Source organism: Paramisgurnus dabryanus, chromosome 1 (genome assembly GCF_030506205.2).
Source record: "Paramisgurnus dabryanus chromosome 1, PD_genome_1.1, whole genome shotgun sequence".
Lineage (NCBI taxonomy): Eukaryota > Metazoa > Chordata > Actinopteri > Cypriniformes > Cobitidae > Paramisgurnus > Paramisgurnus dabryanus.
Genome location: NC_133337.1, coordinates 13,304,572 through 13,332,521, shown reverse-complemented (window position 1 = coordinate 13,332,521; position 27,950 = coordinate 13,304,572). Strand labels below are relative to the sequence as shown.

The window sequence follows — 27,950 nt, the reverse complement described above, 5'->3', positions numbered from 1 at the left end:
AATAAAGTATTTTCTTGCATTGTAGGTGTTACTAATTGATTTTATTTTTTACGTTTTGCCATTGCAGTTTACATGACAATGGGTCAAAAAAATAGAAATAATAGAAATGGAGTTATAAAACACTTAAATGATTTGCTACAATGCTAGGAAAGGTACATTAGCAACCAACTGAGAAAGCAAGTAGTTAAGTTTACGTAGTTTAGCTGGACCGTAAAACAAATTCAACAAAAGATGGAAATTGTGGACAAAGTTTCTGTCTTTGCGCGCGCGCGCGCGAGAGAGAGAGAGCAGCACAATCTACTGGTTGAGAGAAGACACATCACAGAGAGGGATGCGGCGATGAGGATGGAGGCAGGGGGAATGCAGTGAGAGAGAGAGAGAATAGAAATTCACAACTCTTCTGATTTATTATGAAGCAGGTGTGCCGGACTTATTACACATTAGACTCAAGACAGAGGAGAAATCGTGGATTTACAAGGATGTGCGGTATGAACCTCGTCTGCATTTTGCTGTATGAGCTCCTGGAGCTGCTGTACGAGCTCAGCTCCAGCATCTGACTGCACGCGCGAAGTCAGACATGCGCTGCGAATTAAGTTAAATTTAGTACTGAGATCATCGATAATATGAAGTTATTTTATATCGTCTTATATCTGTCTTATGTGTGACGCACGTTCACTATTGATCTGTATTGTGTATTGCGGGTTTGGCTTTTAAAAAACTTAATATTTGAGAGTAATACAATACTGTTTTCTAACCCTTGCATGGTTTCGCGTAATTTACGCACTTTAAATACGTCCGTTTATCTTTGACCATTGAATATACTGAATACTTTAGCATCATCAACATGTTTTAATGTTAATCCGTTTCCAATACAGTCAACATTCGTGCCGATGGGTCTTGAGGACATGAGCATGAGGAACGGCCGGGCTTTGTCCGATCAGTGGGCCGACAGCGTGGTGGTCCGACCCCGGACTACCGAACAGCACATCACGGTGCACAAGAGACTCGTGCTGGGCTTCGCCATCTCCATCCTCACCCTCATCATCGTCACTGTCATCGCCATCACGTTCAGCGTCAGCTTCGAGAGATGCGCCGCGGAGATCAGCGGGACTCTGCTCGGTAACGGGTCTAGCAACAGTAAGTCCAATCAGTCCCGGGACAGAAACGGGATCAGTCACAGAGAATCAGAAGATGGCCAGCAGCCGTGGAAACATCTGCGCTTACCGGGCACCCTGCGCCCTCGACACTACGACCTCAGACTGTCCGTGTACATGGATAATTTCACTTTCTCCGGTCAGGTGAACATTGAGTTTGAATGCGTTAACTCCACTAAGTTCATCGTGTTGCACACAGACAGACTGGAGGTGAATAAAGTCCTGGTGTATTCGGACAGTAAAAAAACGGGCGTCATGAGGATCCACCGACGCTTTCACTATCCGCCCAACCAGATGTATGTGGTCGCGCTGCACAGAGAGATGAAGCCACTCAGAACATACAAGATCAACATCACATTTGATGCACAGATTGAAAATGAACTCTTAGGATTTTTCCGCAGCTCATACGTGCTACATGGAGAAAGAAGGTAATGTGCCATTTAATGCATGTCATCATACTGCATTCCTAACGAAACATTTTGTTTTCTACGCAATAACATATATTTGGTTTTGGAAGACGTTAAACTAATTTTAAAGACAACGATGGCCAAAAGTAGTTCCGGTTATCGAATCTGATTGGATGAAATACTAATTGTAGCTGTAGAATGCTCTGATTGGTTGAGAAATGTTCCACAGGTGTTGATTATTTTTCTGTAAAACGCACATTTGACCTATCAAATGTCTTAAAATAACCACCAGAGCGGTAACCGTATTGAGCGGAATAATTGACTCCGGTCCTTTAAAGTATTTAAAAATATATATAGTGTAGATAGTTTTAGAATTTTAAAATGTAAGCTCTACTTTTTATAATTGAATTTCCATACTAATAGCTTTGTTGTTTCTGTCAGGTTATGTTTTAATTATGAATCTTTACCAAACATTTTTAATAGCTTTTAAAGTTTGCCTGGTTTAATTTACAGTTCTTACCATTTATTTGCTGAATTAACAAAAATATGATTAGCCTTACAGTGCAGTACAGTGATTTAACAGAAATGGCTATCATGGTAAGTATTTGTACGTTTTTTTTAAGAGCTTTTCAAATCAACACCATTTACCCCAGTTTTAATGTACATGTATTAGCAATGCCTGTGGCAACAGCAAGCATTAACTGAGACAGTGAAATGATGGCTAATATAGTCTGGCTATGAGTAACTAACTTCTATCCCAAACAATGAACTTGGTTATTTTACCAAAAATAATTAGCGAAATATGTGATCAGTGGCGGCCAGTGACTTCTCTTCCAAGGGGTGCAAATACAAAATGTTTGTTATGAGTGTCATGTGTTCAGCGCATCATGTCAAAATACGTGCCCGCTACACACGCGTCGAAAATGTTTGATAAAAAACATGCCCACGTTCACAAAATACTCGCAGGACACTAAAGTAACATCAAACACTGATTACACATGAGATTAAGTGAGTATCTGGCATCCGTAAGCATTTCTTTTTATCTTAAAGCGTCTGCAGCAGACACATGATGCGGCAAACACATATTTTGACACGTCGAGCCACACACTTGACGTGCTAAATACATGTTGTGATGAGCTACGCATCATGCGCCCTTGAAAAAGAGCTCACTGGCGGCACCGTGTATGATATTCAACTATGGTAGTAAAGTCAACAGGTGTTCATGGTTTTTGCTTTTATTTCAACACTATGCGTTGTCCTAGAACTTCCCACATCTCTGTGTTATTATTGAAACAACACATTTTGTGTTATTTTACACAACTTGTGTTTTATTTCAACACAAAAATGGCACATAAATAACACAACAAGATGTGTAAAAAAATAAACACCTCCTTTCTTAGAGGAGTTATAAGTTCAGTCTATACAGCAAGTGATTTTGCCAAAAGGATCTGAATGAACACTTGTAAAACTTTGGCTGACAGCTGTGAGCACTCTGGTGGGTAACATTTATCGTGCTAAATTGAAGCTTTCGCAACATGAAGAGTGCTAAATGTTTGTAAATGTTACTGTAAGCTTTAAGTTACTAAAGAAGTTCTTGGAACTCCCTCTTCTCTACAAAGATATTGGTGCTAAATAGCACTAACCATTTTTAGTGGTATAGCATCTATGAAGAACCAAAAGTGATGATATAGAACTATAAGGTTCTACAGAGCACAATATGGTTCTACATGGGTGCTATATTGCAGTTAAAATGGTTCCCTTATGATTACAAGCTTTTAGTGTTATTTAGCACCATTTTCTTTAGACATTTAAAGCATTATGTTCATATGTGCCACTGTTTAATTTAATATAAGATCATTAAGGGGTGGTTTCCCAGACAGGGCTTATCCTAGTCCCAGGGTAAAATGCATGTTTGAGCTGCTTTAATTTAAAAACACATTGTCCTGTTTAATGTTAACATTATTTCGTTGACATTGTTTTGTCTTAAGATGCACACCTGTAGTGTTTTAGTAAGGTATGTTTGTAAAAACTTCTTAAATGACCTAACATTAATAAAGCCTAGTCCTGGATTAACCCAGACCCTGTCCGGGAAACTGAATGTCTAGTCTCTTTTTGTCTCATTATTACTATTTAGGGTTAACAGATATATTGCTCATATGTATATATGAGGTCTTTCGGTTCTTTACATCCCTGTATTCCTTAGAGTTTTTAGAAGACATCTAAGCCTTGGCCCTCTGACAGGAAAAAATGGAGCAAGTTGGAATCTTTGCCCCAGGCGTTAATGCATTTGAGACCTATTTAAACCTTTGATTTACCCTGAAGGAATCCATTTCATGGCTACACTTCATAAACCTTTTGTCCGTCCACCAGCTGCACAATCTGTCTTTGCAATAACCAAACATCACGCCTGTTTGTGCAGAGCTTAATACGCCCTGTCAGCTATAAACAACACTGCATGTTAAAGGACTCAGTGTACAGATTCTTTGGCATTTAACCTTTAGAGTAAGGTCACAATATTGTAAGATCTATTGAAGAGCAGCTTTGAAATAAACGAGGCAGTATAATCTTTAGACTTTTGGAAAAAAAAAGAACATCATCCTGTATAGCACTCTTATCTCCACAGGCTATAAAGATCATCGAGTTTATGTAATCAGTGCCTGCTGGCTCTTTTATATTCATGAACAACACTGAACAGTAGGGATCTCATGTGGTTTGGAAAATGTTTGTTTTCTGTAGTTAAATGGGGGCACGGGAGTGGTGTTTTTCTAATGTTTTTTTTTCTTCCTCAAACCAATGTCTAATCATCTGGTCCTTTGAGAATAATTCAGTGATATTAAAATAATCTGCTAACGCATGTATAGTAGAGGTCTTCATGGGTCCACTTACAGTACTTACATCCAGAAAACTCAAGGTGCGACCTGAGAAAAGTTTCATTTGTGTCTCGGACACGCGTCGGGTATAATATTAGGTGCCTCGGGTAATTTAAAATGAATGTTTTTTTGCCAAATGGACAAAAGAAGACCCAAACTATCTTGCGTGTGTGCATTGAGTCCTTTTCCAATCCCTCCTCTGTTTGAAATTTTTTACGTTAAGCCAGACCTGTCAATTTATTTTGAATGCACATTTTAGCCGCTACCTTGGTGTCGTTGTCAAATAGCAAACGAAAATTAATGGAGCAGCGGGCCAAATTTGTTGGGAGGCCGCCAGGTTTCTTTCTGTCTGATTGGTGCGTGCAGGGCTGGAGACTACACACACGTCATTGGCGTTTACATTTGGGTTAAAAAATAATTGCCACAGGGTCTAATTTTATCGATTTTGTCTCATGTCGGGTCTATATATAAAGGGGCCATGTCACAATTTTTTAAGATGCCAAATAAATCTTTGGTATCCCCAGAGCACATATGTGAAGTTTTAGCTCAAAATACCATAAAATAATTTATTATAGCATGTTATAATTGCCACTTTGTAGGTGTGTGCAAAAATGTGCCGTTTTGGGTGTGTTCTTTAAAATGCAAATGAGCGGATGAAGTGCAAACACTGATCACAATGATGGTGGTTTGTTGAAATTGAAACTCAATTGTGCTGTGAATTTTTTCTTTAGCCGTTTCTCAATACCAAGTACGCCAAACTCGGACTTGTGTCCTTCGTAGTTCGAACTTGCAAGTTCAGACTTGGAAGAACGAACTCCTGACGCGAAATGCATTCTGGAAAACTTTGCTGTAATAAGTCCACACAAGTCTCCTCTGATGCATCCTTGAAAAAATGAGCGGATCAAGAACACATCCGGGGATTTTATGTGAACTTGGGCTTTGCGAACTTTGATTTGGAATAGTACTTGGTCCGTGACTGATGACGTTTCACAAGTCCACAAGAACACAAGTACAGATAAGAACGCATATTGAGAAACGGCCTTTGTCTCTCTTTTTCTCTGCACCAAATGGCAGTGCCATGGCTGGATAGTGCAGATTAAGGGGCGGTGTTATTATAATAAGAGCTCCTTATGACATCATAAGGAGAGCCAAATTTCAACAACCTATTTTTTCATGTGCTTGTAGAGAATGGTTTACCAAAACTAAGTTACTGGGTTGATCTTTTTCACATTTTCTAGGTTGATAGATGCACTGGGGACCCAAACATAGCACTTAAAAGTGGAAAAATTCAGATTTTCATGCCATGGCACCTTTAAAAATTTCCGGTTGTGTACATTTCTTTGGACCCGAGAGAACCACTAATGTATAGCCCTATCACAAAAGCAACAAACCTAACCTCTATGCCCATGTGTATGATGTTCATTCTGATATTCTCAACATACAGTAGTTTGCTTTTGGATCAGCCATCCACTTCGTCCGCTTGCAGCTCAACTGTGACCTTTAAGTAGTGTAAAGATGTTTATGATGCAACATCTTTCAATGGTAAAAGCTTGTCATGAATTCCCCCTCTGAGATTCAAGTCAGGCTTTGATACCCATTAATGCAGCTTCCTGCAAATGAACGTGCAGCTGTGATATTGAACAGCATTGCTATTACTTATACGGCATGCATTAGTTTCTACAATGCCAATATCTCTCACGATATTCTATATATTCTACCCATACCTCCTTTATTGATCACTATCTGTTCATCTAATAGAACTCATTTATTAATGGGCAACCTGATTTTGATATCTAAAATTTATGTTTGTAGATTAAGGATTCATTAAAAATGTAGTAACATTTGTACATTTACAATGACATACTGTATCATCTTTATTCGGATGCATTTAATCTTCACAGCTATGACAGAAGTCATCAAATCAATATTGTTGATAAGTGATTTAGTAGGTGTGGCTCAAAAGATCTATAACCAAGAAGCAAATTACTGTATGTAGATGAGTATAAGAGTGATGGATCACCAGTCATAGTTTATCTGTATTCTGCAGGTATCTTGCCGTGACGCAATTCTCACCCACTCATGCCCGAAAGGCCTTCCCGTGTTTCGATGAGCCAATCTATAAAGCCACATTCAGAGTGAGTTTGAAACACGAGAGTTCGTATCAGTCCCTGTCCAACATGCCAGTGGAAGCGTCAACATCTGATGAGGACGGATGGGTGATCAACCATTTTTCCAGGACTCCCCGCATGTCCACATACTACCTGGCCTGGGCGGTGTGCAACTTCACCTACAGAGAAGCAGTAACAGATAATGGAATTGTGGTAAGTTTCAGTTTTGCATTCAGATCAGATAATCAGGGCCTGTTTAAGATTTTCAAAGATTGAAGTAGAATACTTAAGAGAGACGAGAGATCTACAGTACGTTCTGAATGAAAATGCAGTTTTGAATGAGATTCATGCACTAATCTTTATATATGACTCATGGATTTTAAACTTGCAGGAGGTGAAGCCATTGAGCTGCCTTATTGAAATGTCCAACCACCAGATATTGTAACTGACAGCGAGTGCTTTGACCTTAAAGGGCACCTACATTTAGTCATTTAGCAGACGCTTTTGTCCAAATTATGCAGAATCCACTTTTACAAGGTGTTTGGACATAAATGTGTGTTGGCAGTGTGTGAACACAACCAACCTACAGTGAAAAAAATCCACCCATTGCTTTCCAGCGTCTGTTGCGCTCCTCTAGGTGTCTGGCACCCACGTAAGCATTGAGCCTGAGGAAGAGGGGGGCAGAGGAAAAAACGCCAACAATGATTTGAAATTTGACTGCTATATCAAGTTCAACCTCTAGATGTTAATATCACATACTTCTCCTTTAACGCTTTCCCCCCAGCATTTTTTTTAAAGTTGCTAGTGCCAGCATTTTTTCCCACAGATTTTCACAAAAGGCCTTCCAGAAAATGTTCTTTAAATATGCAAACATACAATATGTCAAACGAAAGAACAGACCATCTGCTTTCAAACAAAGAAAACATTCATCCTATCTTCATTTGTTTTCTTTTTTTCTTAAATATGGGTATGTTTCTAAAAAATAATCTTTACAATAAAGGATAATTGCATTTTTGTAAATTACTTTTTAGAGATCAGATTCAAAATGATGATCAAATGAGTTTTTACTGTTTTTGGATCAGTGGATGCTTCAATGTTTTATAAGTTGGATAAGAGTGCCGCCTAGTGGATAATAGCGTAAATATGGATTGCCATAAAACTAGTCATTGGCAGGGGAGCGTTTTCTCTTAATTGACAAGATAACTTGTCAATGGCGGGGAAAGACTTACATTTCCCGATGTGTTGTGTAACAGTTATTGTAAGGGCGCAGTTTTGCAGTAGAGTCCAACTCGAATCCGAGTCAAGACCAAAGATCACATCTTCAAGACACAAAGTCAATTATACTTAAAGGGATAGTTCGGCCAAAAGCGATATTAAACCCATGATTTACTCACCCCCAAGCTGTCCGAGTTGCATATGTCCATCGTTTTTCAGACAAACACATTTTCGGATATTTTAGAAAATATTTTAGATCTTTCAGTTGATTAAATGTAATGTTATGGGGTCCACCCATAGTCCACGACCTTCAAGTCCAAAAAAAGTGCGTCCATCCTTCACAAATTAAATCCAAACGGCTCCAGGATAATAAACAAAGGTCTTCTGAGGGTAATCCACGCGGTGTTGTTGTAGAAATATCCATATTTAAAACTTTATTAACGAAAACAAATACCTTCCGGTAGCGAAGCCATCTTAGACTCCTCTGTATTCAGGAGAGAGTATTAGCGTAGTGTACGCACTTTTCTTAGTGACGGATGACAAATTCGGAGGGCGGGGGCACAGAGCAGCAGCAGAGTAGCCTCCGTAGGCTGCGTAAGCTCTCATCCTGAATGCGGACGCGACTAAGATAGCGGCGCTACCGGAAGGTATTTATTTTAGTTTATAAAGTTTTAAATATGGATATTTCTACAACAACACCGCATGGATTACCCTCAGAAGACCTTTGTTTATCATCCTGGAGCCGTTTGGATTTAATTTGTGAAGGATGGACGTACTTTTTTTGGACTTGAAGGTTGTGGACTATGGGTGGACCCCATAACATTACATTTAATCAACTGAAAGATCTAAAATATTTTCTAAAATATCGGAAAATGTGTTTGTCTGAAAAACGATGGACATATGCAACTCGGACAGCTTGGGGGTGAGTAAATCATGGGTTTAATATCGTTTTTGGCCGAACTATCCCTTTAATTAACATTTTGAACCATGACGTTTCACAGTGGTATGCACTCTAAAAAGTGTTAGGTAATTTTAAACCCATTGTTGGGTCAAAAAGGATGAACCCAAACATTGGGTTTAGTTTAACCAAATAAATTTTTATATTTGACTCATCAATGGGTTAAAAGAACCCAACAACAACATATCTTAGACATAGCGACGACACTACTAAAGGAGCTCAGCTCATTGCTATGGTACTCTTAGTATACCCTTGACCATCCTCCTCCTCATATTAGTGTAATGAATCTCCATCAGCAGTGTCCTTTATATCAGATCATCCCTGCCATTCTGACTCTAATGCTGCTGTATATAAGGCCTGCTTATAAGCTACATGCCAGATTCCCCCATCAATCACATTAATTCGTCAGTGTAGCCCTCTTTCAACATCTATCATAAAGGTTCGGCTATGTGGAGTGAGAGGAACGATTGTGGGAGAGAAACGTTGAAGAGAGTGGAGTTATTACTCTGGGTTTATAGCCGTACACTCATCTATATACGTGCATAAATATCATTTCAAGCCCTGCAGTCGATATTGACTGAGAATTATTATAGGAAGTTCTTCAAAGGCGAGTAAGTTTATTTGGCAACCGTTTTCGAAACATCCCCAGGTAGCTACTTTATGTGTAGGTAATACAGTACATACAGTTTAAGCTCCTGTCTGCTTGTATATGGAAAGACTTCCAAAACTGTTTTAACAAGAATGAATTTCAAGAAAACCCCATATCAGCAACAAAATCTAACATTTAAATAAAGTTTATAGTGACTTACAGTATAAAATTCACACAGAGATAATACCTAAAATAACTCTAATAATAAAGATATAGTATAATAACAGGTTGTGGGTATCAGGTGAAGTGTTGTCATCTTAGTGTATTGACTGAAGCATCAGAGCACTTCATCTGTTCATAGTTTGTGTGATCACTACCGAGCAGCGCTCATCTATTAAAGTTCAATTAACCCTCTTTAAGTCATCCATCAGGATGCCATCAACCAAACCAAACAATCAAACAAGCATTAACAAATGAAGCAGTCAGCACTAGCATCAAATGAAACCATCTGCACAATGGCTAAGCGCAGATGAACGAAGCATGAGCCGTTTTTCTAATTACAGGTTGCTTTAAAGTAATATTGATTTGATTGAGATTTGAAACACGTCCACAGTCTTAAATTCCCCCACGTCATCTTTATATCAGTCATAGAGCCGATCGATAAAGAAGCATCATGTCCGGTAAACAACACATAATTCAGTGTGCATTGCTGACAGGCTCTGAAACAAAGTCTTTCCTCCTACTTTTGTACTGTAAGGCTAACATACAAGACCATTTATGCATGCTAAGGGGCTGGACACACCAAAACTTTTAAACGCGGCTGAAAACGCCTTGAGGACACCGAATCCCAGCTGTTTTTCAGCTGAGTGCCAGCTCTTAATAGAGCGCTTTGGAAACTGTGATACTTCAGCTGCGAGCCGGTTGGTTGCTGTGGTAATGTCCCGCCCCTCCTCCACTGTGATTGGGCGGCCGTGTGAGAACTGACATTGGCGAGCGGAGCTTTTCTCCCAAAGTTGAATCTCTTTCAACTCTCGACGCTCAGCGCCGAACGCGGAAAAAACGCCGAGCGCCGGTTTTCAGCGTGGAAAAAACCCGCTAGTTGCTGGCTTATTTGAAAAACGCAGAGCTTCCATTGGAAACAATTGAAAACATGCGCCGGCCGCGGGCGTAAAAGTTTTGGTGTACACAACCCCTAAGAAAGACGTATTGTGCATTTTCTTTTAGGTGAAATAGCCAAGGGATTGTTATTGCTGTAAGAATATATTTGATCTCTTTTGTGTCTGTAATGCCGATGAATTTTTTTGTTTCCAAAGACAATAATGATTTAATAAAATACAAATATTTGATTTTATATTTTAATTATTGTTTTTGTATATATTTTAATTACTTTTTTTAAAGGGGACATTTCACAAGACTTTAAGATGTCAAATAAATCTTTGGTGTCCGCTCAAAATATCCCACAGATAATTTCTTATAGCATGTTAAAATTGGCACTTTGTAGGTGTGAGCAAAAATGTGCCGTTTTGGGTGTCCTTTTAAATGCAAATGAGCGGATCTCTGAACTAAATGGCAATGCCGTGGTTGCATAGTGCAGATTAAGGGCAGGTATTATCCCCTTCTGACATCACAAGGGGAGCCAAATTTCAATTACCTATTTTTTCACATGCTTGCAGAGAATGGTTTACCAAAGCTAAGTTACTGGGTTGATCTTTTTCACATTTTCTAGGTTGATAGAAGCACTGGAGACCCAATTATAGCACTAAAACGTGGAAAAAGATTTTTATGATATGTCCCCTTTAAATATTTATGAGATTTTAAACATTTGCTCTTAGATATTGAGCTTAATGAAAGTGTACTCAGTTCAGTTAAACACTACGGGGCGGTTTCCCGGACAGGGATTAGACTAGTCCTAGACTTAAACACTTTTAAGAGCTCTCCAAACTGATAATAACTTGCACTGACATATCTTAAAATACATCAGTGCCCTTTGTTTTACCTCAAAATGCACACAGGTAATGTTTTTAGTAAGGCATGTTTGTTAAAACTAGTTATATTTCCTAATTAAACTAAGGCCTAGTCCTGGATTAAGCTAATCCTGGTCCGGGAAACCGCCCCTACATGACCCCAACTGTAGCAGATTTGGTGGTTATGTGTATATGTCCTGCCCTTTAATTTGATATGTCTGTTATTTTGTAAATACCATTTCCTTTTTGTTTTTTCCTGTTTCCTCCTTGATTAGCCCTTGGGTTGTTTATGTTGCTTTCCATTAAGTTCTGTGTATCTATAGCTCTTTCTGTCAGATTGGGTATGGGCTATTAGTTGGTGAGTCTCAGTTTATGGTCTCCTGTGTGTTTTGTATTTGCCTGTTGTAAATAATTGTGTTTATATGCTATTCTTGCCCTCTGAGATTCTCTCCGTAACAGATTTGAAAAGGGTATGCCTTAATTCTAGTTTCCTATGTATGAATTAGTATACCGGAAATATGATTTTGGGTGCAAGGACCTTGATCTTCTAAACTTAATGGTTTTGCTTTCTTTCTGATGTTTTTGATTTGTTTGTGTATTAAAAAAATATGTTTTTTTTCTTTTTCTGATAACATGAAAGGCTAAGGAAGGCATGATGTCATTTCCAGTGCTCACTGTTTTTGTCATAGACATTATATACGTAGACACCTCATGACGTGCTGGAACGTAATCCGGCATCGTGCGCCATATTGGTTGGGTCTCTTCACTCCACGTTAGCCCCAGAGTCAGAGTACTCGGAGAGCGAGCAACTATGCCCGTATTTTGTGCAGCTTATGGTTGCAATAACCACTGCAGTATTGATACCAGATCGCATGGGATTACCTTTCAGAAGTAAGATTCTACAATACTTCTGGTATTTTACCATTTATAATATGTCATTGAAATTAACGTTACTTACGTGTAACCAAAATCCGGTAAAAATGTTGATAGTTATGATTATTGTAGTTGGAGATACACCTTCCTCAGTAGAAATAAATGCAGGGGGGGCGCATTGGAGACCCATTCAAGATGGCAGCTAAGATGTTGCCATACAAGTTTCTTCATCACCTTGTTCTCTCTTTTCATGTTGTAGATCCGGCTGTACGCCAGACCTGACGCCATCCAGAGCGGATCAGGGGACTACGCACTGCACATCGCCAAGAGACTCCTGCAGTTTTACCAGGATTACTTCAAAGTCAAATATTCCCTCCCTAAACTAGGTAAGAGGGGCGGTGAAGTGTGCTTCAGCTTTGTATGGCTTTAGTGAAGCGTTTGACATGGGCAATATGTGTTTCCCTCGAGGGAAACTGGGTTGCTTTTTTCTGTGCTTCTGGAAAAGAGATGTCAAGGAGTGTCAGTAACAATCCAGGTCTCGTGTTTATTGATCCTAAACACATATTATTGAGTTCTGGTTTTAGAAGTTAGAGGACACAGCATACAGTATACATGTAGAGTTAAAGTATGGTGTGTTTGTGGAAGTATTGATGATTGATGTGTGGGTGGTACTGTATGTAGCTTTTTCTCGCTCCATTGAATTTCTGTCAGTTTCCTGCACGCATTTGAATATAGGAATCAATCTTTCTGGTTATCTGTTTGTCACTCTCCTCCCACGCTTGCCTGCTTTCCCTTCAAATATATGTGTGTGTGTGTATGTGGGTTGCATGTTAAATTTATCAAAACATTGCTCTGTTTTTTTAATGGGGTAAAGATCCTTATAAACCGAATACTAAAAAAATACACATTTTAGTAATTTCTCTCTGAAAAATATTTTTTTACTTTAATTTCCCCTGCCAAAGATTGCATGTTAACTAGGCACTTTATCTGTGTTTTGTAAGATGGTAGCTGTTCAACCAGCCACGATGTTTCAGAATCCAGCATATCCATCCGATACTTGTCATAGCTGCTGTCCTTGTTTGTCTGGTGCTTGTTCAAAATGGGTGGTGTTCAAAAGCTTTACTTGGACTTTATATCTATAATACAGCTATTTAAAGATGTATTGTAAAATGTACTGGTTTTGTTACTGTTAGCTTGCATAGCTACAGTATGGAGCACTTGCTTAATAGATTCAATGACTGGTCATGCTGTGAAGGTTACAGGATGATCAATATCCCACTGACAGCCTGCGTTGGTATATTTTTTAACAATCTCTTGCTCCTAATGAGTGTTTTTCTTCATGGATGTTTTATTGATTGATGTCCTGAAGGATTGTTTCACTGAATCTTCTCCAACAGGATGACCTGTTTAATGAGGCCAGCGATTTTCATCACCTTCATTTCTCTTGAGCTTAACTGTCAATTGATAACAAAACACACAGGCTAACTGTTAAAATATCACATCATGGACACAACGTGTTCATTTTTAAAGGTGACATAGACTGATTGAATGGGGTATTTATCCTTGTTCTGTGATGTGACATGTAGACAAAAAGTTTTTTGTTTGGGTCTGTAATGCCTTAGAAGCTTCATAAAAACCTCTCTCAGATAGCTCTATTAGGGTGGGGGATTTTAAACAAGTGGTTTTGCACCTATTTGGCTCCCCCTACTGGCTAAACTTGCAATCTCATTACTGATTGGCTGACTTTGCTGCCACTCAAAAAATTTAGCCAATTATTTTAAAGTGGAGGGGCAGTGAGATGCCTGTGATGTCATAAGCATCAGTTTTTCAGATTGGGCCATTTTCTGGCTGACATTTGTAAAAGAGGAATTTCTATGAGACTGAGATGTTTAGCATGTCTAGCACTTTTTGTATGTTCGTGAATGCGGGTAGACAATGGTTTTTCATTCTCTGTCCCCTTTAAACTTTTGGTGTGTTTTAATCATGATATTGTGTGTGCCTGGCTATTTCATGGGTGAGATGGTTTGAGTGTGAAGTTAGGCCTCATGTGAGAAGCGATGTGGATGTAATTTTCCCTGCTGTTATGTGAAGGCCCCATCTGTGTGTTGAGAGTGGCAGCAGTTGCACTCCTTCAGGTCTCCAAACAGGGACATTCTGCTCATGCGAGCAAGACAAAAATGCACTGAGAAATGAAATTAAAGTGTGCAGGTTAAGTACAGCATGCAAGGAACAGATGCATGTTGGCCCAAGTGCCTGACAGAAAACACAAGGATGCACAGACTGAATAGTCTGTTGTAACTAGGGGTGTAACGGTACGTGTATTCATACCGCACCATTTCAGTACAGGGCTTTTGGCACGGTGCACATCTTTTGTGTGCGGAACATAGGTCAATTTTCGTGCTTCCACACAAACATATTAAGTGGCGGTAGTCTTCGCGTTCAGCGCAAGTCTTCTGTCAAACATATAACATAATTCGGCCCGCAGAAAGATTTTTTTTTACTTAGTTGTATATTCGTTTGATTTGATGTTAACATTTACGGGTCGTTTACGTGTTGCGTCTAAAAGCACATGTGTCAACGCGCTGTTTTTGTTTCAAAAGTGCGAGGTTGCGCGTCTTTCGTTGCTACGCAATCATGAGCTGCGCTTTCTGTGACGGCGAGAATAACGGAATGGGTGATCAGATTTGTCATCTGCACCTCACGTCAATCATGTCATTGTCACAATGCGATCATTTAATCTGATCAGGACAGAGAAGAGCTGTAACCGGGGTTACTCAGCTGCGGAGGGGTTCTTTAGTTTAAGTCACAGCTTACATGGGCGACACAAGCAAAGATTAGGAGAAACGTGGAAAAGATAAAAGATGGCTATGTATGCAACTCCCTCATCTCAATATGATTGTATAATAAGTATATCATCATGTTGCTTGCTATGCAGTTACACATAGAGCAGGAATATTTTTATACAGGTACATTACCAATTCAATACTGTGACTTAAAAAAAATCAAAATAAATCAAAACAGAAACATTTTTTGGTGGAAAAAATGTAGGCTAATAGTTCATAATGTATTCAGGAATTGAATTTGTTGGTTTAGTGCAAGGTTTTAGTAGAAAAAGTTTAAGAGAAGGTAAAGAAAAGATTTACCTACTGTTATAAAATAATGAAAAAGTTTAGTGGAGAACTTTGCAGCAGTATTTTATTTAGTATTCTTTTTTATTTTATATACATTTTAATTATAATATTTTAATAGTGTTTTAAAAAAGTGTAAACAAATTGTAAAAAAAAGTTTATAGTAATAAACAACCTGCAGTTTAATGTATGCATTTTTCCCCCTTACTGTACCTAAAATGAACCGAACCGTGCAGCCAAAACCGAGGTACGCATCGAACCGTGATTTTTGCGTACCGTCACACCCCTAGTTGTAACACATTGACAATAAGAGGTTATTTAAGATGATTAATTTTATATCATTTGCTTTTTTTTACTTAAAAGCTCATCTGCTTGTATTCACGGCTGTTGGCATGCGCTGGCATACCAATTTTAACGGCACAAACTGTGACACGGCTCATTCATCAAATTGACTCATTGGTCACCTACCGAATCTTAAACAGAGACCAATTAGAGCAACTTAATCAGAGCTGCTTCTGTAGTGACAGACCAAAGAAAGAGAGAGCACTACAACACACTCTCCCCTTCTCTAGTCTTCACTTTCATTCATTTTCTCTCACAGACACACAAATGCACTCAACAAAGAAATAACAAGTTACAACATTAATAAAATAATGTACAGAATTTGAACTTCACTGTTATTGTATTTATTACTTTTGTATAATGATCAATTGTGGGTTAAAAGAGAGAGAACAAACAATTTGTCAACATTTACTTACCATCAAGTTGTTCCAAACTTGTATAAACTTTTATTTCTGCTGAGGAAGATATTTTGAAGAATGTTTATAACCAAGCAGATCTGGGCACCATTGACTTCCATAGTAGGAAAACATAATGCTGTAGAAGTGAATAGTGCTCCAGATATGTGGTTATTAATATTTGTGTTTGAAAAAAATTGAGGGTGATTAAATTACATAACTTTTAAGTAAACTATACCTTTAATACACTTTGCTCGATTAAAACTTCCAGAATTTTTTTATTAAAGTAATAGCTTACCCAAAAATGAAAATTGTGTCATTTACTTACTCTCTCAAGTTGTTACAAAACCTGTTTAAATTTCTTCCTTCTGTTGAGTACAAAGGAAGATATTTTGAGCAATGTTTGTAACCAAACCGTTTTTGAGCACCATTGACTTACAGTATATAGTATTTTTCTTTCTTACTACTGCGTGTAAGCCGATGGTGCTCCTGTTTCCTGCTTGATTTCAAATATCTTCCTTTGTGTTTAACAAAACAAAGACATTTATACAGGTTTGTAACAACTTGAGGGTAATTTCATAATGACAGAATTTTCTTTTTTGGGTGAACTTTTCCTTTAATGCAGGTCACACACAGCATGATCATGTTATGTATAAGTATGTTTGATGCTCAAACAACAATTTGTATCAAATAAGATGAATCTGTAGTTGAGAATGAAGCACTTTGAGTGCCTCAGAAAGTTGCTTCTTAAGAACACACATAAGCTTATGGTGGAAAACATATTATGCCCAGTTATATTTAGTCTTGGTCATTGGTATGGTTTTCTGTCGTGTTTGTAGTCCATATCTACAGGTGACTTCGGTGAAAACTAATGGAGCACATCATGTGTTGATCAAGAGAAAAGAGACTAGACGGTGTAAATGTTTGAGTAGCATGTCTTTTGGGAGGAAGGTGATACTGTATATCGGAGAGATATACAGTATATACAGTAAGTGCTTCTCATATTGAGATCAATAATAAAACAGAAAAGGCTGACCTGGTCTAGTCTCTTCTCTTCTTGCATCTTGACAGCAGCATGTTAGGGACAGATATGGATGAATGCAAAAGGATATTGTGGTCTTGACAAATGCCAACAGTTTAAAGGAACAGAAATTGGTGGTACTGTGTGTGTTAATCATCATTTATCAAAATAGATTCTTTTATGTTAATCATTTTTTGGGTGAACTATGCCTTTTATCTCACATCTTCACCATTGCACACAGCGTGATTGGCATCATTTTTATCATGCACTGTAGAGAGAGCAACAGCTGCATGCGCATATGTGCTTTGGACTGCAGAATTCATCCGTTGTCATGGTAATCGTGCGTTGTAGAAACTAACGATCATCGCCGTTGGCTTAAATGCATGCCCGAGTCGGACGTGATTTCACATTCACGCGAACCGCTCCACTGTTCCATTGCAACCGAGCTCAGACCACCTCCTCCTGGTGCGCTGCCGACTCCGCATTACAAATTATTCATGCAAACTGTTTTCTATTTTATACTAAACTGCCAGTGTGAAAGCCCCCTTAGTCTTATTATCTGTGCATACCCAAAACAATAATGTGCATAGGGTTTCCCGCAGAAAATTTGTTAGTTAAGGTGGTAGGGTTGTGCAGGTGGGCGGACCGGGGGCGTGGCAATCAAAGGGGCGGGGCGTACGCATCATGAAAATATTTTTATTTAAAACACTCAAATAAAACTCAATTTTGAAAAAACTATGACAGAAAAATTAACAAATACTAGATGATTAATGAATTAAATGTTTAACAACAGGCTAGTTATCCTCCAGACATTGACGGACCATGTCTTTCTCTCATTTCGGCCATGTGGCGCGTGCCCGCTCGCAGTGCGAACGGGTCCATGCTATTCTCAGAGATGCACTTGACGGCCTTTTGTGCAGCGATTTTTTTTTTTTTTTGGACGACCTGGTTAAGGTGGTAGGGTATCCCAGCTAAGGTGGGCCGCCCGAACTGAAAAGTGCTGCGGGAAACCCTGGTGCATGTGACATTCAGATTTCTCATCCAATGCATGATGATGATGACATTTATTGTAGCCACCTCAGGGCCAGCTGTACAGTATGAGGAGATTACAGTATGTAAACACGTGAGAATTATTGGATTTTTGTCTTGTTGGAGGTTCAGTTAAAATGCCTTGTGAGTTCAGTATCTACGAGAACGAGACATTATAGACTGAAAGACTGAACATCTGAAGTTCTGGTACAACAGACATACTTTAAGGACTCTTGTGTACAGCTGTCAATATATACCAGCATTACTGAGATATTTCGACGGATGTAGGTCAATTTCTCATTTTTGCTCAAGTAGCCTTTGCAAGTTGACCTCTCACAATTCAGTTCTGGCTTTTATTATTTTTATATTATACTACATATCGTTATTATTTTATTATACATATTACCTGTGGCATTGTCATGACTTGTTACTGATCCTTTTCTTTCCACTTTTTCTATTAATCTCTTTTATCATCTTCTGTACCTGCTTCTGTGTTTGTGACCAACTGTATCAGTTATAATCTATCCCAGGACCCCCAACATATTTTTAAATGGAAAATGAGAAAAATACACATTTTACCTTTTTGTTTTTTTAAATTGAGTACCATGTTTGAAAGATTCTGTCACAATGCAATGCTTACAGGAGTTAACTTACAGGCTGTGAGTCAAAGTGGGAGGAATTATGATAATGTCGGTCATGCTCTGTTGCCTAGAATCCGTGTGTTTGTTGTAGTCCAAAAAAAAGAGATTAACTTTGGAGACAATAACTCTCGTCATGGTTTACTTTTGCATATGTACCATTTGCATATTATATACATGTACTAATTCACACTTAAACACCAAAGGATATGTAAAATCATGAATGGGATAATTGGTGATCTTTCTCCTGAACTGCAGTAATGAGACTACGTTTTCAAGTCGCTGCTTTTCAAGCTGCACAACCGTACACAAAGACACAAGTTTGGTAGGGCTAGTTGAACACAGTGATGTTTCCCATCATTTTAAATACTACTTCTATCTTTAGATTGTGTGTATTTGTGTGCACTAGCTTTATGGTGAGTCTACGGCTATAATGGGAATTGAAGAGTAGCTTACATCAACAACATCAATAAACCTCAGCTATAAAAGGAAACTTTGAACCATTAACCATTTCTCCTTCCCAGAAATTTGTATTTTAATAAAAATCCTAATCTTAATATTGCTTTCCATTAACCCCCTTAAGAGCTCATTGAGAACAGATAAAGTTACTTTGTGTGTGCGTTAGTGTTTGTGTAGAGATTTGTTTATATATTTTAAAGAGCCTTTATGTCCTCACAAATATAGTGAAACATAAAATAAAAAAAAGTTTGGAGTCCCCACTTGGGAGGTGTACACTTAATTTTTTGCTAAATAGTACCAAATCTCATAATCATAGGGGAACCATTTTTAGTGCTACAGAGCACCTATGTAGCACCTCTGTAGAACCATAAGTGGTTTTCTGTGTGGAGTTTGCATGTTGTCTGTGTCTGTGTGGATTTACGTTGGGTACTCAGTGTTCCTCCCACAGACCATTTTTAAAAAAGCTTTCAGAAGGAATCTCAATTTGTAATACGGATTACATCAGGACAAACTGGCTTGAAGAGGACTGTTGAATAATGAGTGATGTAATCCTGTAATTGGATTGTTGTGACTGAGAGGAGAAAGTCTGGGCTTCACACTGTAGGGCAGTCATAGCCTAATGGATAGGGTCGGGCTAGTAACACGACGGTTGCCAGTTTAAGTCTCATTTGCGACTAAGGTGACCTTGAGCAAGGCCCCTTAGTCTTAGTTGCTCCCCAGGCTCTGCAGTTATAGCTGCCCACTGCTCCAGGTGTGTGTTTGTGTGGGTGTGTGTGTGTGTGTGTGTGTTCACGACTTGCAGTGCGTGTATTTACCACTCACTAGAATGGGTTAAATGCAGGGATCACATTTTGAGCATTCACACGCACACACACACACACACACACACACACACACACACACACACACACACACACACACACACACACACACACACACACACACACACACACACACACACACACATTTCACACACACACACACATTTCACACACACACACATTTCACACACACACACATTTCACACACACACACATTTCACACATCCTACACTGTAAATGCAGCCACTATGTAAATAGTGTCTCATGTTTCAGAGCCTCTGCGTTACCGTAACATATTGTTGCTGTAGTTATGCAGCTGTTTGCCAGTAACTTACTGTAGATTGAAATGTATGTTATTTACCGGAAACAGTTTGTTCAGTTATATTTGTTCAGAATATTAAACATTAACAAGTCTTTACAGAATAAAACTATAAAATAACATGCAAAGCATTCTGGGAACCAGAAATCATCTTCAAATGTTGGTTCCCAGAATGCTTTGCATGCGACTGATAGTTTAGTTTAAGTTTTTACAGAATAACACTTATGTTTATTGTTCATTTAACTTTGAACAAACTGTTGCCAGTAAATAGCACAAATATATGTAAATCTACAGTAAGTAACTGGCGAACAGCTTACAGTAATACAATGTGTTTGCTTGGTTTGTTTAAAAAAACACATTATTTTCCACATACCGTACGTTTTTGTAGCTCCAGATATACTGCTTTCCTCAAACGCATTGATTTTGCACAAAACTCATCAATTTGACAAGCGCTGTGTCCCTTATTGGCCAGCTAATCTGTACGTTGTGATTGGCCTGAATACCTCTGATGTCAGCCGGAAATGTGACGCTCCTTACCATGTTTGAAAGATTCGCTCACAATGCAATGCTAACAGGCGTTACATTTCAGGCTGTGAGTCAAAGCGGAAGGAATTATGATAATGTCAATCTTTACTACATCACCAATCCTAGGAAGTAAACTGTTGCCTACAATCATGTGTTTGTTGTATTCCAAGAAAAGAGATTTACGTTGGAGACCTTAACTTGCGTCATCGTTTACTTTGGAGTTTATACCCTTTGGATATTGTTAACATATACTACTATACACTTATACACAAAAGGAAATGTAAAATCGTGAATTGGAGCTCTTTAAACTGATTATATACAACTCAATATATCACATTTCACTGTTTTCATCACATTAGAGTTGAATTCGAGGTTTACTGCAAATATCTTGAAATTAAATGCAAGAAATTAAATCAACAGCTCATCTGTTTTGTCTGAGATTGGTTTGGTTTGTTAGTTCACAAGTAAACTTCATAAAAGTTAATGTTCAGTGCAGTTTAGAGTGCTTTTAGTGAGTATTATTTATTCTGTAGACAGTCCTTTTTAGATTTAAACATGAATCATTTACAGAGCATTTTTCCTTGGGCTTTTTCCTCAGTGTACAGTTGGGTCGATTCGTTCTTTCAGTGATTAAACAAAATGTATTTGGCAGTGAAGACTAAGAGTTGAAATGATCTTACTTTATGTGGCACCACTTATTTCTGTTTTATTAGTTTTATAAACTCTATGTGTGTGTGTGTGTGTGTGTGCGTGTGTGCGTGCGTGCGTGTGTGAGTGTGCATGTGTGTGTGTGCATTTGAGCTGAATAAATTAGGTATTCCCACAGCGGTGTCAGTTAGTCAGGTCTCATCTGTTTCTAGCTGCTCATGTAACATCATCCAGGGATCTGTGGACCCCTGTCAGAGGCAACAGTGCCAAACTTGTAAATGTATGATAAAGGGAAATGAGCAGAAATGTTGGAGGGACTATGAAAGAGAGAGTGGCTGTGGCCTGCAGCTACAGTCCTGAATCTATAACACACACTGCTATATAAACAACACAAGATATACTTTAGCCTAATAACAGGAGAAAACAAATCCTAAACACATCTTCTCAAATCTTCATAACATAAACTGATGTCCATTTGATAGGTGATATTCCAACCATATCAGGCGTAAAGATTAACATCTCTTTCTTGTCTCATTATTTGATTGGGTTTGCCAATTTTTTTAGCATACTGGAGAACTATTTGAGAGATATGTATGTATTGCATGTTTTGTCTCTGGTAGTATGCAGTATACACTGTACAGTATTAAGTAAGTGCTATCATGGTCACATACTCCTCCAAACAAATTTTAACCTGTGCAACTTTACGTATATCATTGACTACTTAAAACTGGTCAGAGCAGAATGTTATCTGATGCGTGAATTTGTGAATATTTTGTATCTCCTACCCAGCACATTAAACTCTTTTGGGTTTATGTATAATAAGCTCTTTAGTGAGTATTTTGTGATTCCAAAAAGCTTGTTGATGTCATGCATGAATTAATGATCACATCCAGTGTGATTAAAAATTAAGAGTCTTGTTGCTAATGGATCAAAACTCCCTCAGCATGAAGTCATTTAGTATTTGAAATGAAGTCAATTATTACATCAATGACACAAACGGAGATCTTCAATCTGGCATGCAAAAAAGTGCAAAGATCTCAAATACATTTTTCATGAGACCATTTTATTTCAGTTGTTTCCAATGGAAGCACTGTGTTTTTAAAAAGGTGGCCAGTGGCAAAGCTCTGAGCATTTATTCTGCACTGAGCGCCAAGGGTTGAATAATGTTTAACTTTGTTAAATGCTGTGCTCTTAAATGTCACTTTTCATTCCTTCACATAGAGTTGATCAGGTTGTTGATTGTGGCCTGTAGAATGTTGGTCCACTCCTCTTTATTGGTTTTGCAAAGTTGCTGCATATTGGAAGGAATTGGAGGTCTATATCACTTATTGTATTAAATCTTAATACATTAATTTTGATTTATTCATTGCTTTATTGATCAAGTACTCCTCCCTCTTGTAATGAGTTGTGAATAATATAAGCCATTAGAGTGTGCATTGATCTGCTCGTCAAATTTTTACGAAAAGCAGTAGACCATCCCCGCGTACCAAGGATACTCATTTCAACATACTATGATTTGGGATAGGGCTGTAACGATATATCGCATGTCCCATTGAAAAGACCTGCCTAAAATCGATTCTGCATCGCGATTCTGTGTTTCATGCGCAGCTTGTGTGTGTACTATGGCGTTTTGGTCAGTTAGAAGTCCTTATCAATCTAAAATCATGAGTTGGAGTTGTTTATAACGTGCATCTAAAAAAGCAACACTCGTTAAACAAAATCATTCAAAATATTCTTTATTATCATGAAAATACCCTGAACAATCCGAAGAACTGCGATAATCATATTCCTGTAGACATTTCCAGTACTGCGTCTGAAACCGCCTACTTCATACTATATAGTACGCGAAAAGCAGTAGGCGAGGCAAGTAGTATGTCCGAATACATTGTATTCGAAAAACAGTATGCGAAAAGTACCCGGATGACCTACTACTTACGATTAGATTTTGCAGTGTGCATACGATGGACACTTCACTATCCCATGATGCCCCGGGAGAGGAGTTATCCAACGAAGAAGAAGAGGCATGCGGCTGTTTTCGCGCTGGAATGACAGGACGTGATGACGACGTATGTCACGTGATGTAGCAACATGGCGGATGTAGTATGTCCGAATCTCATTCATACTACCAGCATTCATACTATACAGTACCTACTGTTTTAATGGCAAGTAAGTAGGTACTTCATCTTATTAAGTACCTACTGTACAGTATGCGGTTTCGAACGCAGCCCTGGAATAGCGTTTGCAATGCTACTTCTTCTGTGGCACAAAGGGAGTTTCTGCACGTGAGTGCCCCCTGGCTTTTGGATGTGGCGGCATTTCACCGTAATTCATTCAAATTCATTAATTGAGAAAACGCGCATTTGCATGATAAATCGTTACAGCCCTAATTTGGGACATACTAATTATTTCTAATACTATTTTGGAATGCAAGGAATTGGTCAAGATGCAATTCTTCAAATCACAACATTAAAGATGCAAAATACTCTAAGGGGTGGATGACACAAAACGTCTTTATGGCGATGGCAGGCACCTTTTTTGAAAGTTTTTTTTTTATTGGCAATAAGCATTGTGCGCTGTTTATCCGCGCTGAGTGCCAATAATTTTTGCAGGAGCGTTCTGAAAGGAAAAGTGCCCGGCATCATTCATGATTTTCCATTGTCCAATCGCAAGAGAGGAGAGGCGGGTCTTTTCGTTGTGGTGAGAAAATTATAGTTGCTTGGTACAACCGAAGACTGCACTCACCCACTGTCTAACAGTTAACAACAAAAGAGCACACGCTTCAATATTTGATTGACAGGACAGCTGACTCTATGGTTGCTTAAAAAAACACCTTACAAAAAATCTTTTCTAAAGTCAATTAAATAACGGCAGTGCGGTCCGTCATTAAAAACACGTTCTGTGTGATTGCCCACCTAAGTGCGTCTGACATGTTTTCTTGTAAATTTGCATATTTTATCTTAATGGATTTTGCAAAAAAAAAATTCTGAATGGCCTGAGACCGGGATTCGGTGTCATTATTATCATTATCTCATTTTTTACAATAGTGCCAATTAGTGGCATTTCCGTCTGAGCTCCTCATTTAAAGCTCCCGTTCTGTCTGTGATTTTGAAGCTTTGATTGTGTTTATAGTGGGCAATATAACATGTGTTCATGTTTCATGTGTAAAAAAGCTGTATTTTTCACACAATTTACTGTCCTCAAAACAGGCTGATGTCTTCCTTGTTATGTGAAGTCCCTCCTTCAGAAATACGTAACAAGTTCTGATTGTGAAGTTTGTTTAGTGTGTTGTGATTCGATAGCAGCTTAGCTTAGCAGAGCCGTTTGAGCCAAAGCTGGTGACTGACGTATTCATGTGGGCGGAGTTTAGTCAACAAACTATTTTACTGCGTCATTAAAGCAGGAAATAGAGGGCTGTAGTCCAAACCGGCCATTCGTTGTAGGCTTTTAAAGAGGAATTCTATTGAAGAAAATATATCGCCTGGCAGTGAACTTTGAGCTTTATCATTTTGCAGGTATATTTATGCTATTATAGCAACATTACACACTAACTAGGGTTTAAAAAATGGTATCAGGAAGAACGTGACCTTTAAAGAGACTGGTCAGATTGTTTACATTAATAATTTAATCTGTCATGAGTTATTAGAACAACTGCCTCAGTGAAGTTAAAATGAATGTGTTGTTATGGTACACAGATATGAGAGTTGAGGAGCATGGAGTTTAAAACCACTTACAAGATCTTTAGAAACTGTGGATAAATATAGCAGTAGTTAAAACACTTCTGCAGATCAAAGCAGAAACTGAATAGCAAATTTAGTACACAGTTTTATGCATGTGCAATTAATTTGATGTTTTGATCATAAAAACAAAAAAATCTAAAGTGGATTTTTATGAAATATTCTAAAGTAGTTTTGGAAATGTCACGATTAGCATATACTGTAACAGAAGTTAAATAAAAGAACAATTGCTTATTAGCAGAATTAATGCAAGTATTGTCATAACCAGTTTAATTCTGCCTGAAATGTGGCCTTATTTTCGTCAAAAAGTCCCTTCTCCCTTCCTATTAAATTATCTTAAAAATTATAATGTCTATAAAACTTTGTTATTCTACATTTTAATTCTGTTGGTGTTTTCTGTGATCATCTTTTGGAAACTTGGATTCAGGGTTTCATAGTATAAAAATCCAGTACAATCCATCTGTTCTTTCATAGCATGGTTTGTCTGTGTGCCCATCTCTACATCTCTCTCAAACTGCTTTTTCTCTGTCACCACCCCAATTTCCCTCTCTTTTCCCTTTTTGACAAGCTGTTTTGTCGATTTTGTCTTTATTCACCTTTTCAAATGCTTTTGTCTTTGAGAGGGGTGTGACCTGGCATCTCTTCGGAGAGCAGCTGTTGAAGTAGTGAACTTTAGGTCAGAGAAGAACATTTTGTTGACTCAACATATCTGCCTGTCACTTTTCCAGAATAAGGGTAGCAGAGGGTCACCTGGAGTTGATAGGGTTTACTGAACTCCTCTTTGATCCTGTGGTTTTTGACAGCTTTACATCAGTTAGTGCAGAAGAACTGCTCAAATGCACACAACTGTACTTGTATAGCATGTTTAGTCTTTGCTTTGTACTGTAAAGGAAAGAAAACCTTGTGAAAGCTAATGGAAACCCTTGTCTGGTGTGTGTGCAGTCTGTTGTTTCGTGGTTGAAGTGTTTGCGTTTTCCCGTTTCTCTTCAACACTAATAGAGCTCTCCAGATCGCACTTCACTCTAGGGGATTCTGGGATACGTGCATTGACTTCTGCCACAAACTGACAATGGCTCTCATCTCTACCTGTCCTTCACTTCTCCCTTTACTCAGCATTTGTCTTAAAGGAAAACACCACTGTTTTTCAAAATTGTACTATGTTCTTACCTCGACTTAGATGAATTAATTCACACCTATCTTTTTTCAATGCGTGCACTTTTAATCTTTGTACAGCGCTTCTTGAATGTGTTAGCATTTAGCCTAGCCCCATTCATTCCTATGGCTCCAAACAAAAGTTTTATTTTGTGCCACCATACTTACTCATTTAAATACTCATGTAACAGTCTTTAAATAGGGAAAACATGGAAGTGTTTGGTGGCTTTTAAATTCATCCCTGTCATAAGAATGAATAGGGCTAGGCAAAATGCTAACACATTCACGAGGAGCTGTACAAGTGCATGCATTGAAAACAGATAGGCATGTATTAATTAGTCTAAGTTGAGGTAAAAACATAGTAAAATATTGAAAAACGGTAGCGTTTTCCTTTAAGAGTGTCAGCAATTATTAATCCTTTACAATTATTAATCCTTTACAATTTATACAAAAATAGTATTTAAAATCATTTGGATTTTATTGTCTAGATGCAGTATCAGAGTATAGGGCCATGTCAATCAGATCAGAATTGTATCATCACTGTCAAACAGCTTAAAGTAACTTCTTTCCCCTCAAAACTCTCATACATATTTAACAAGAGCCTGACTTCCTGGTCCTAACATCTTGACATGCAGTGACGTAGATATTTTTTTTGTTTACTTTTTCTCTCCTTTCTTATTTATTATTTTACTTTTTCTGCATCTCAGTTTCATGCTGGTTTTTATGTTTGCTCTGTCAGCTTTCTGACCCAACAATCTCTCACAGCCTGAAGACTGCTGAGCTCAGACACTTTGATAAGGGCACATAGGTGCTTTGTGATGAATCCATCCATCCTCTTATTACATTATTCTTTATCTTTTATATAACCCATTCAGTTTTAAATAAAATGTAATCATCTTATTTTACTTTAGTGAGGCAGTGTCAATCTGTTCACATGGTCCTGAAGTGTTTGAAATGTACACTCACAATTTTTGGGGGTTAATAAAATACAATTATGACACCTATTTTCACACAATTGAATTTATTGATCTGAAAATAAGCTGGGGGAATTGTACTTACAAGTAAAATTAAGTTCACTCAACTTTTGTTGAAATTCATTTGCGTTAAGCCAACTAACTTTACTTGCTTTTGTTGGACAATTAAAATAATAAAATGAACATTTCTTTATTTTTACCATATGTAATGAATGGTGCTGAGAGGAAGCTCACCTTAAATGACATCTTGGCTGATGTCTCTCTTGTCCTATAAAGTTCCTCCTTCAGAAATACGTATTGAGTTCTGATGTATAGTTTGTTTAGTGTGTTGTGATTCGATAGCAGCTTATCTTAGCAGAGCCGTTTGAGCTTATGCTGGCGACTGACGTATTCCTGTGGGCGGAGTTTAGTCAAAAACTCTTATATTGATGTAATTCAACCGCGAAGTTGAGGGCTGTAGTCCAAACCGGCCATTCGCTGTAGGCTTTGAAAGGCGAATTCTGTTAAAGAAAATATATTGCCTGGCAGTGAACTTTGAGCTTTTTTGCAGGTGTTATTTATGCTCCAACAGAACGTGACTTAAGTTATGTCAGAGAATTACACATTTATGTCAATATTATGCATTGC

At 38.1% G+C, this 27,950-nt stretch overlaps 1 protein-coding gene across 1 annotated transcript in view; it reads left to right on the top strand.

The window, feature by feature from the left end:
* Positions 1–335: 335 nt before the first annotated feature.
* LOC135760667 (thyrotropin-releasing hormone-degrading ectoenzyme-like) overlaps positions 336–27,950 on the top strand; it is a 105,906-nt gene continuing 78,291 nt past the window's right edge. Inside the window, exons 1-4 of the mRNA XM_065274750.1 lie at positions 336–486; positions 876–1,582; positions 6,479–6,752; positions 12,398–12,524. Of these exons, the coding sequence (XP_065130822.1) occupies positions 891–1,582; positions 6,479–6,752; positions 12,398–12,524 (1,093 nt within the window). The 5' untranslated portion in view covers positions 336–486; positions 876–890. The remainder of the gene's footprint in view (positions 487–875; positions 1,583–6,478; positions 6,753–12,397; positions 12,525–27,950) is intronic.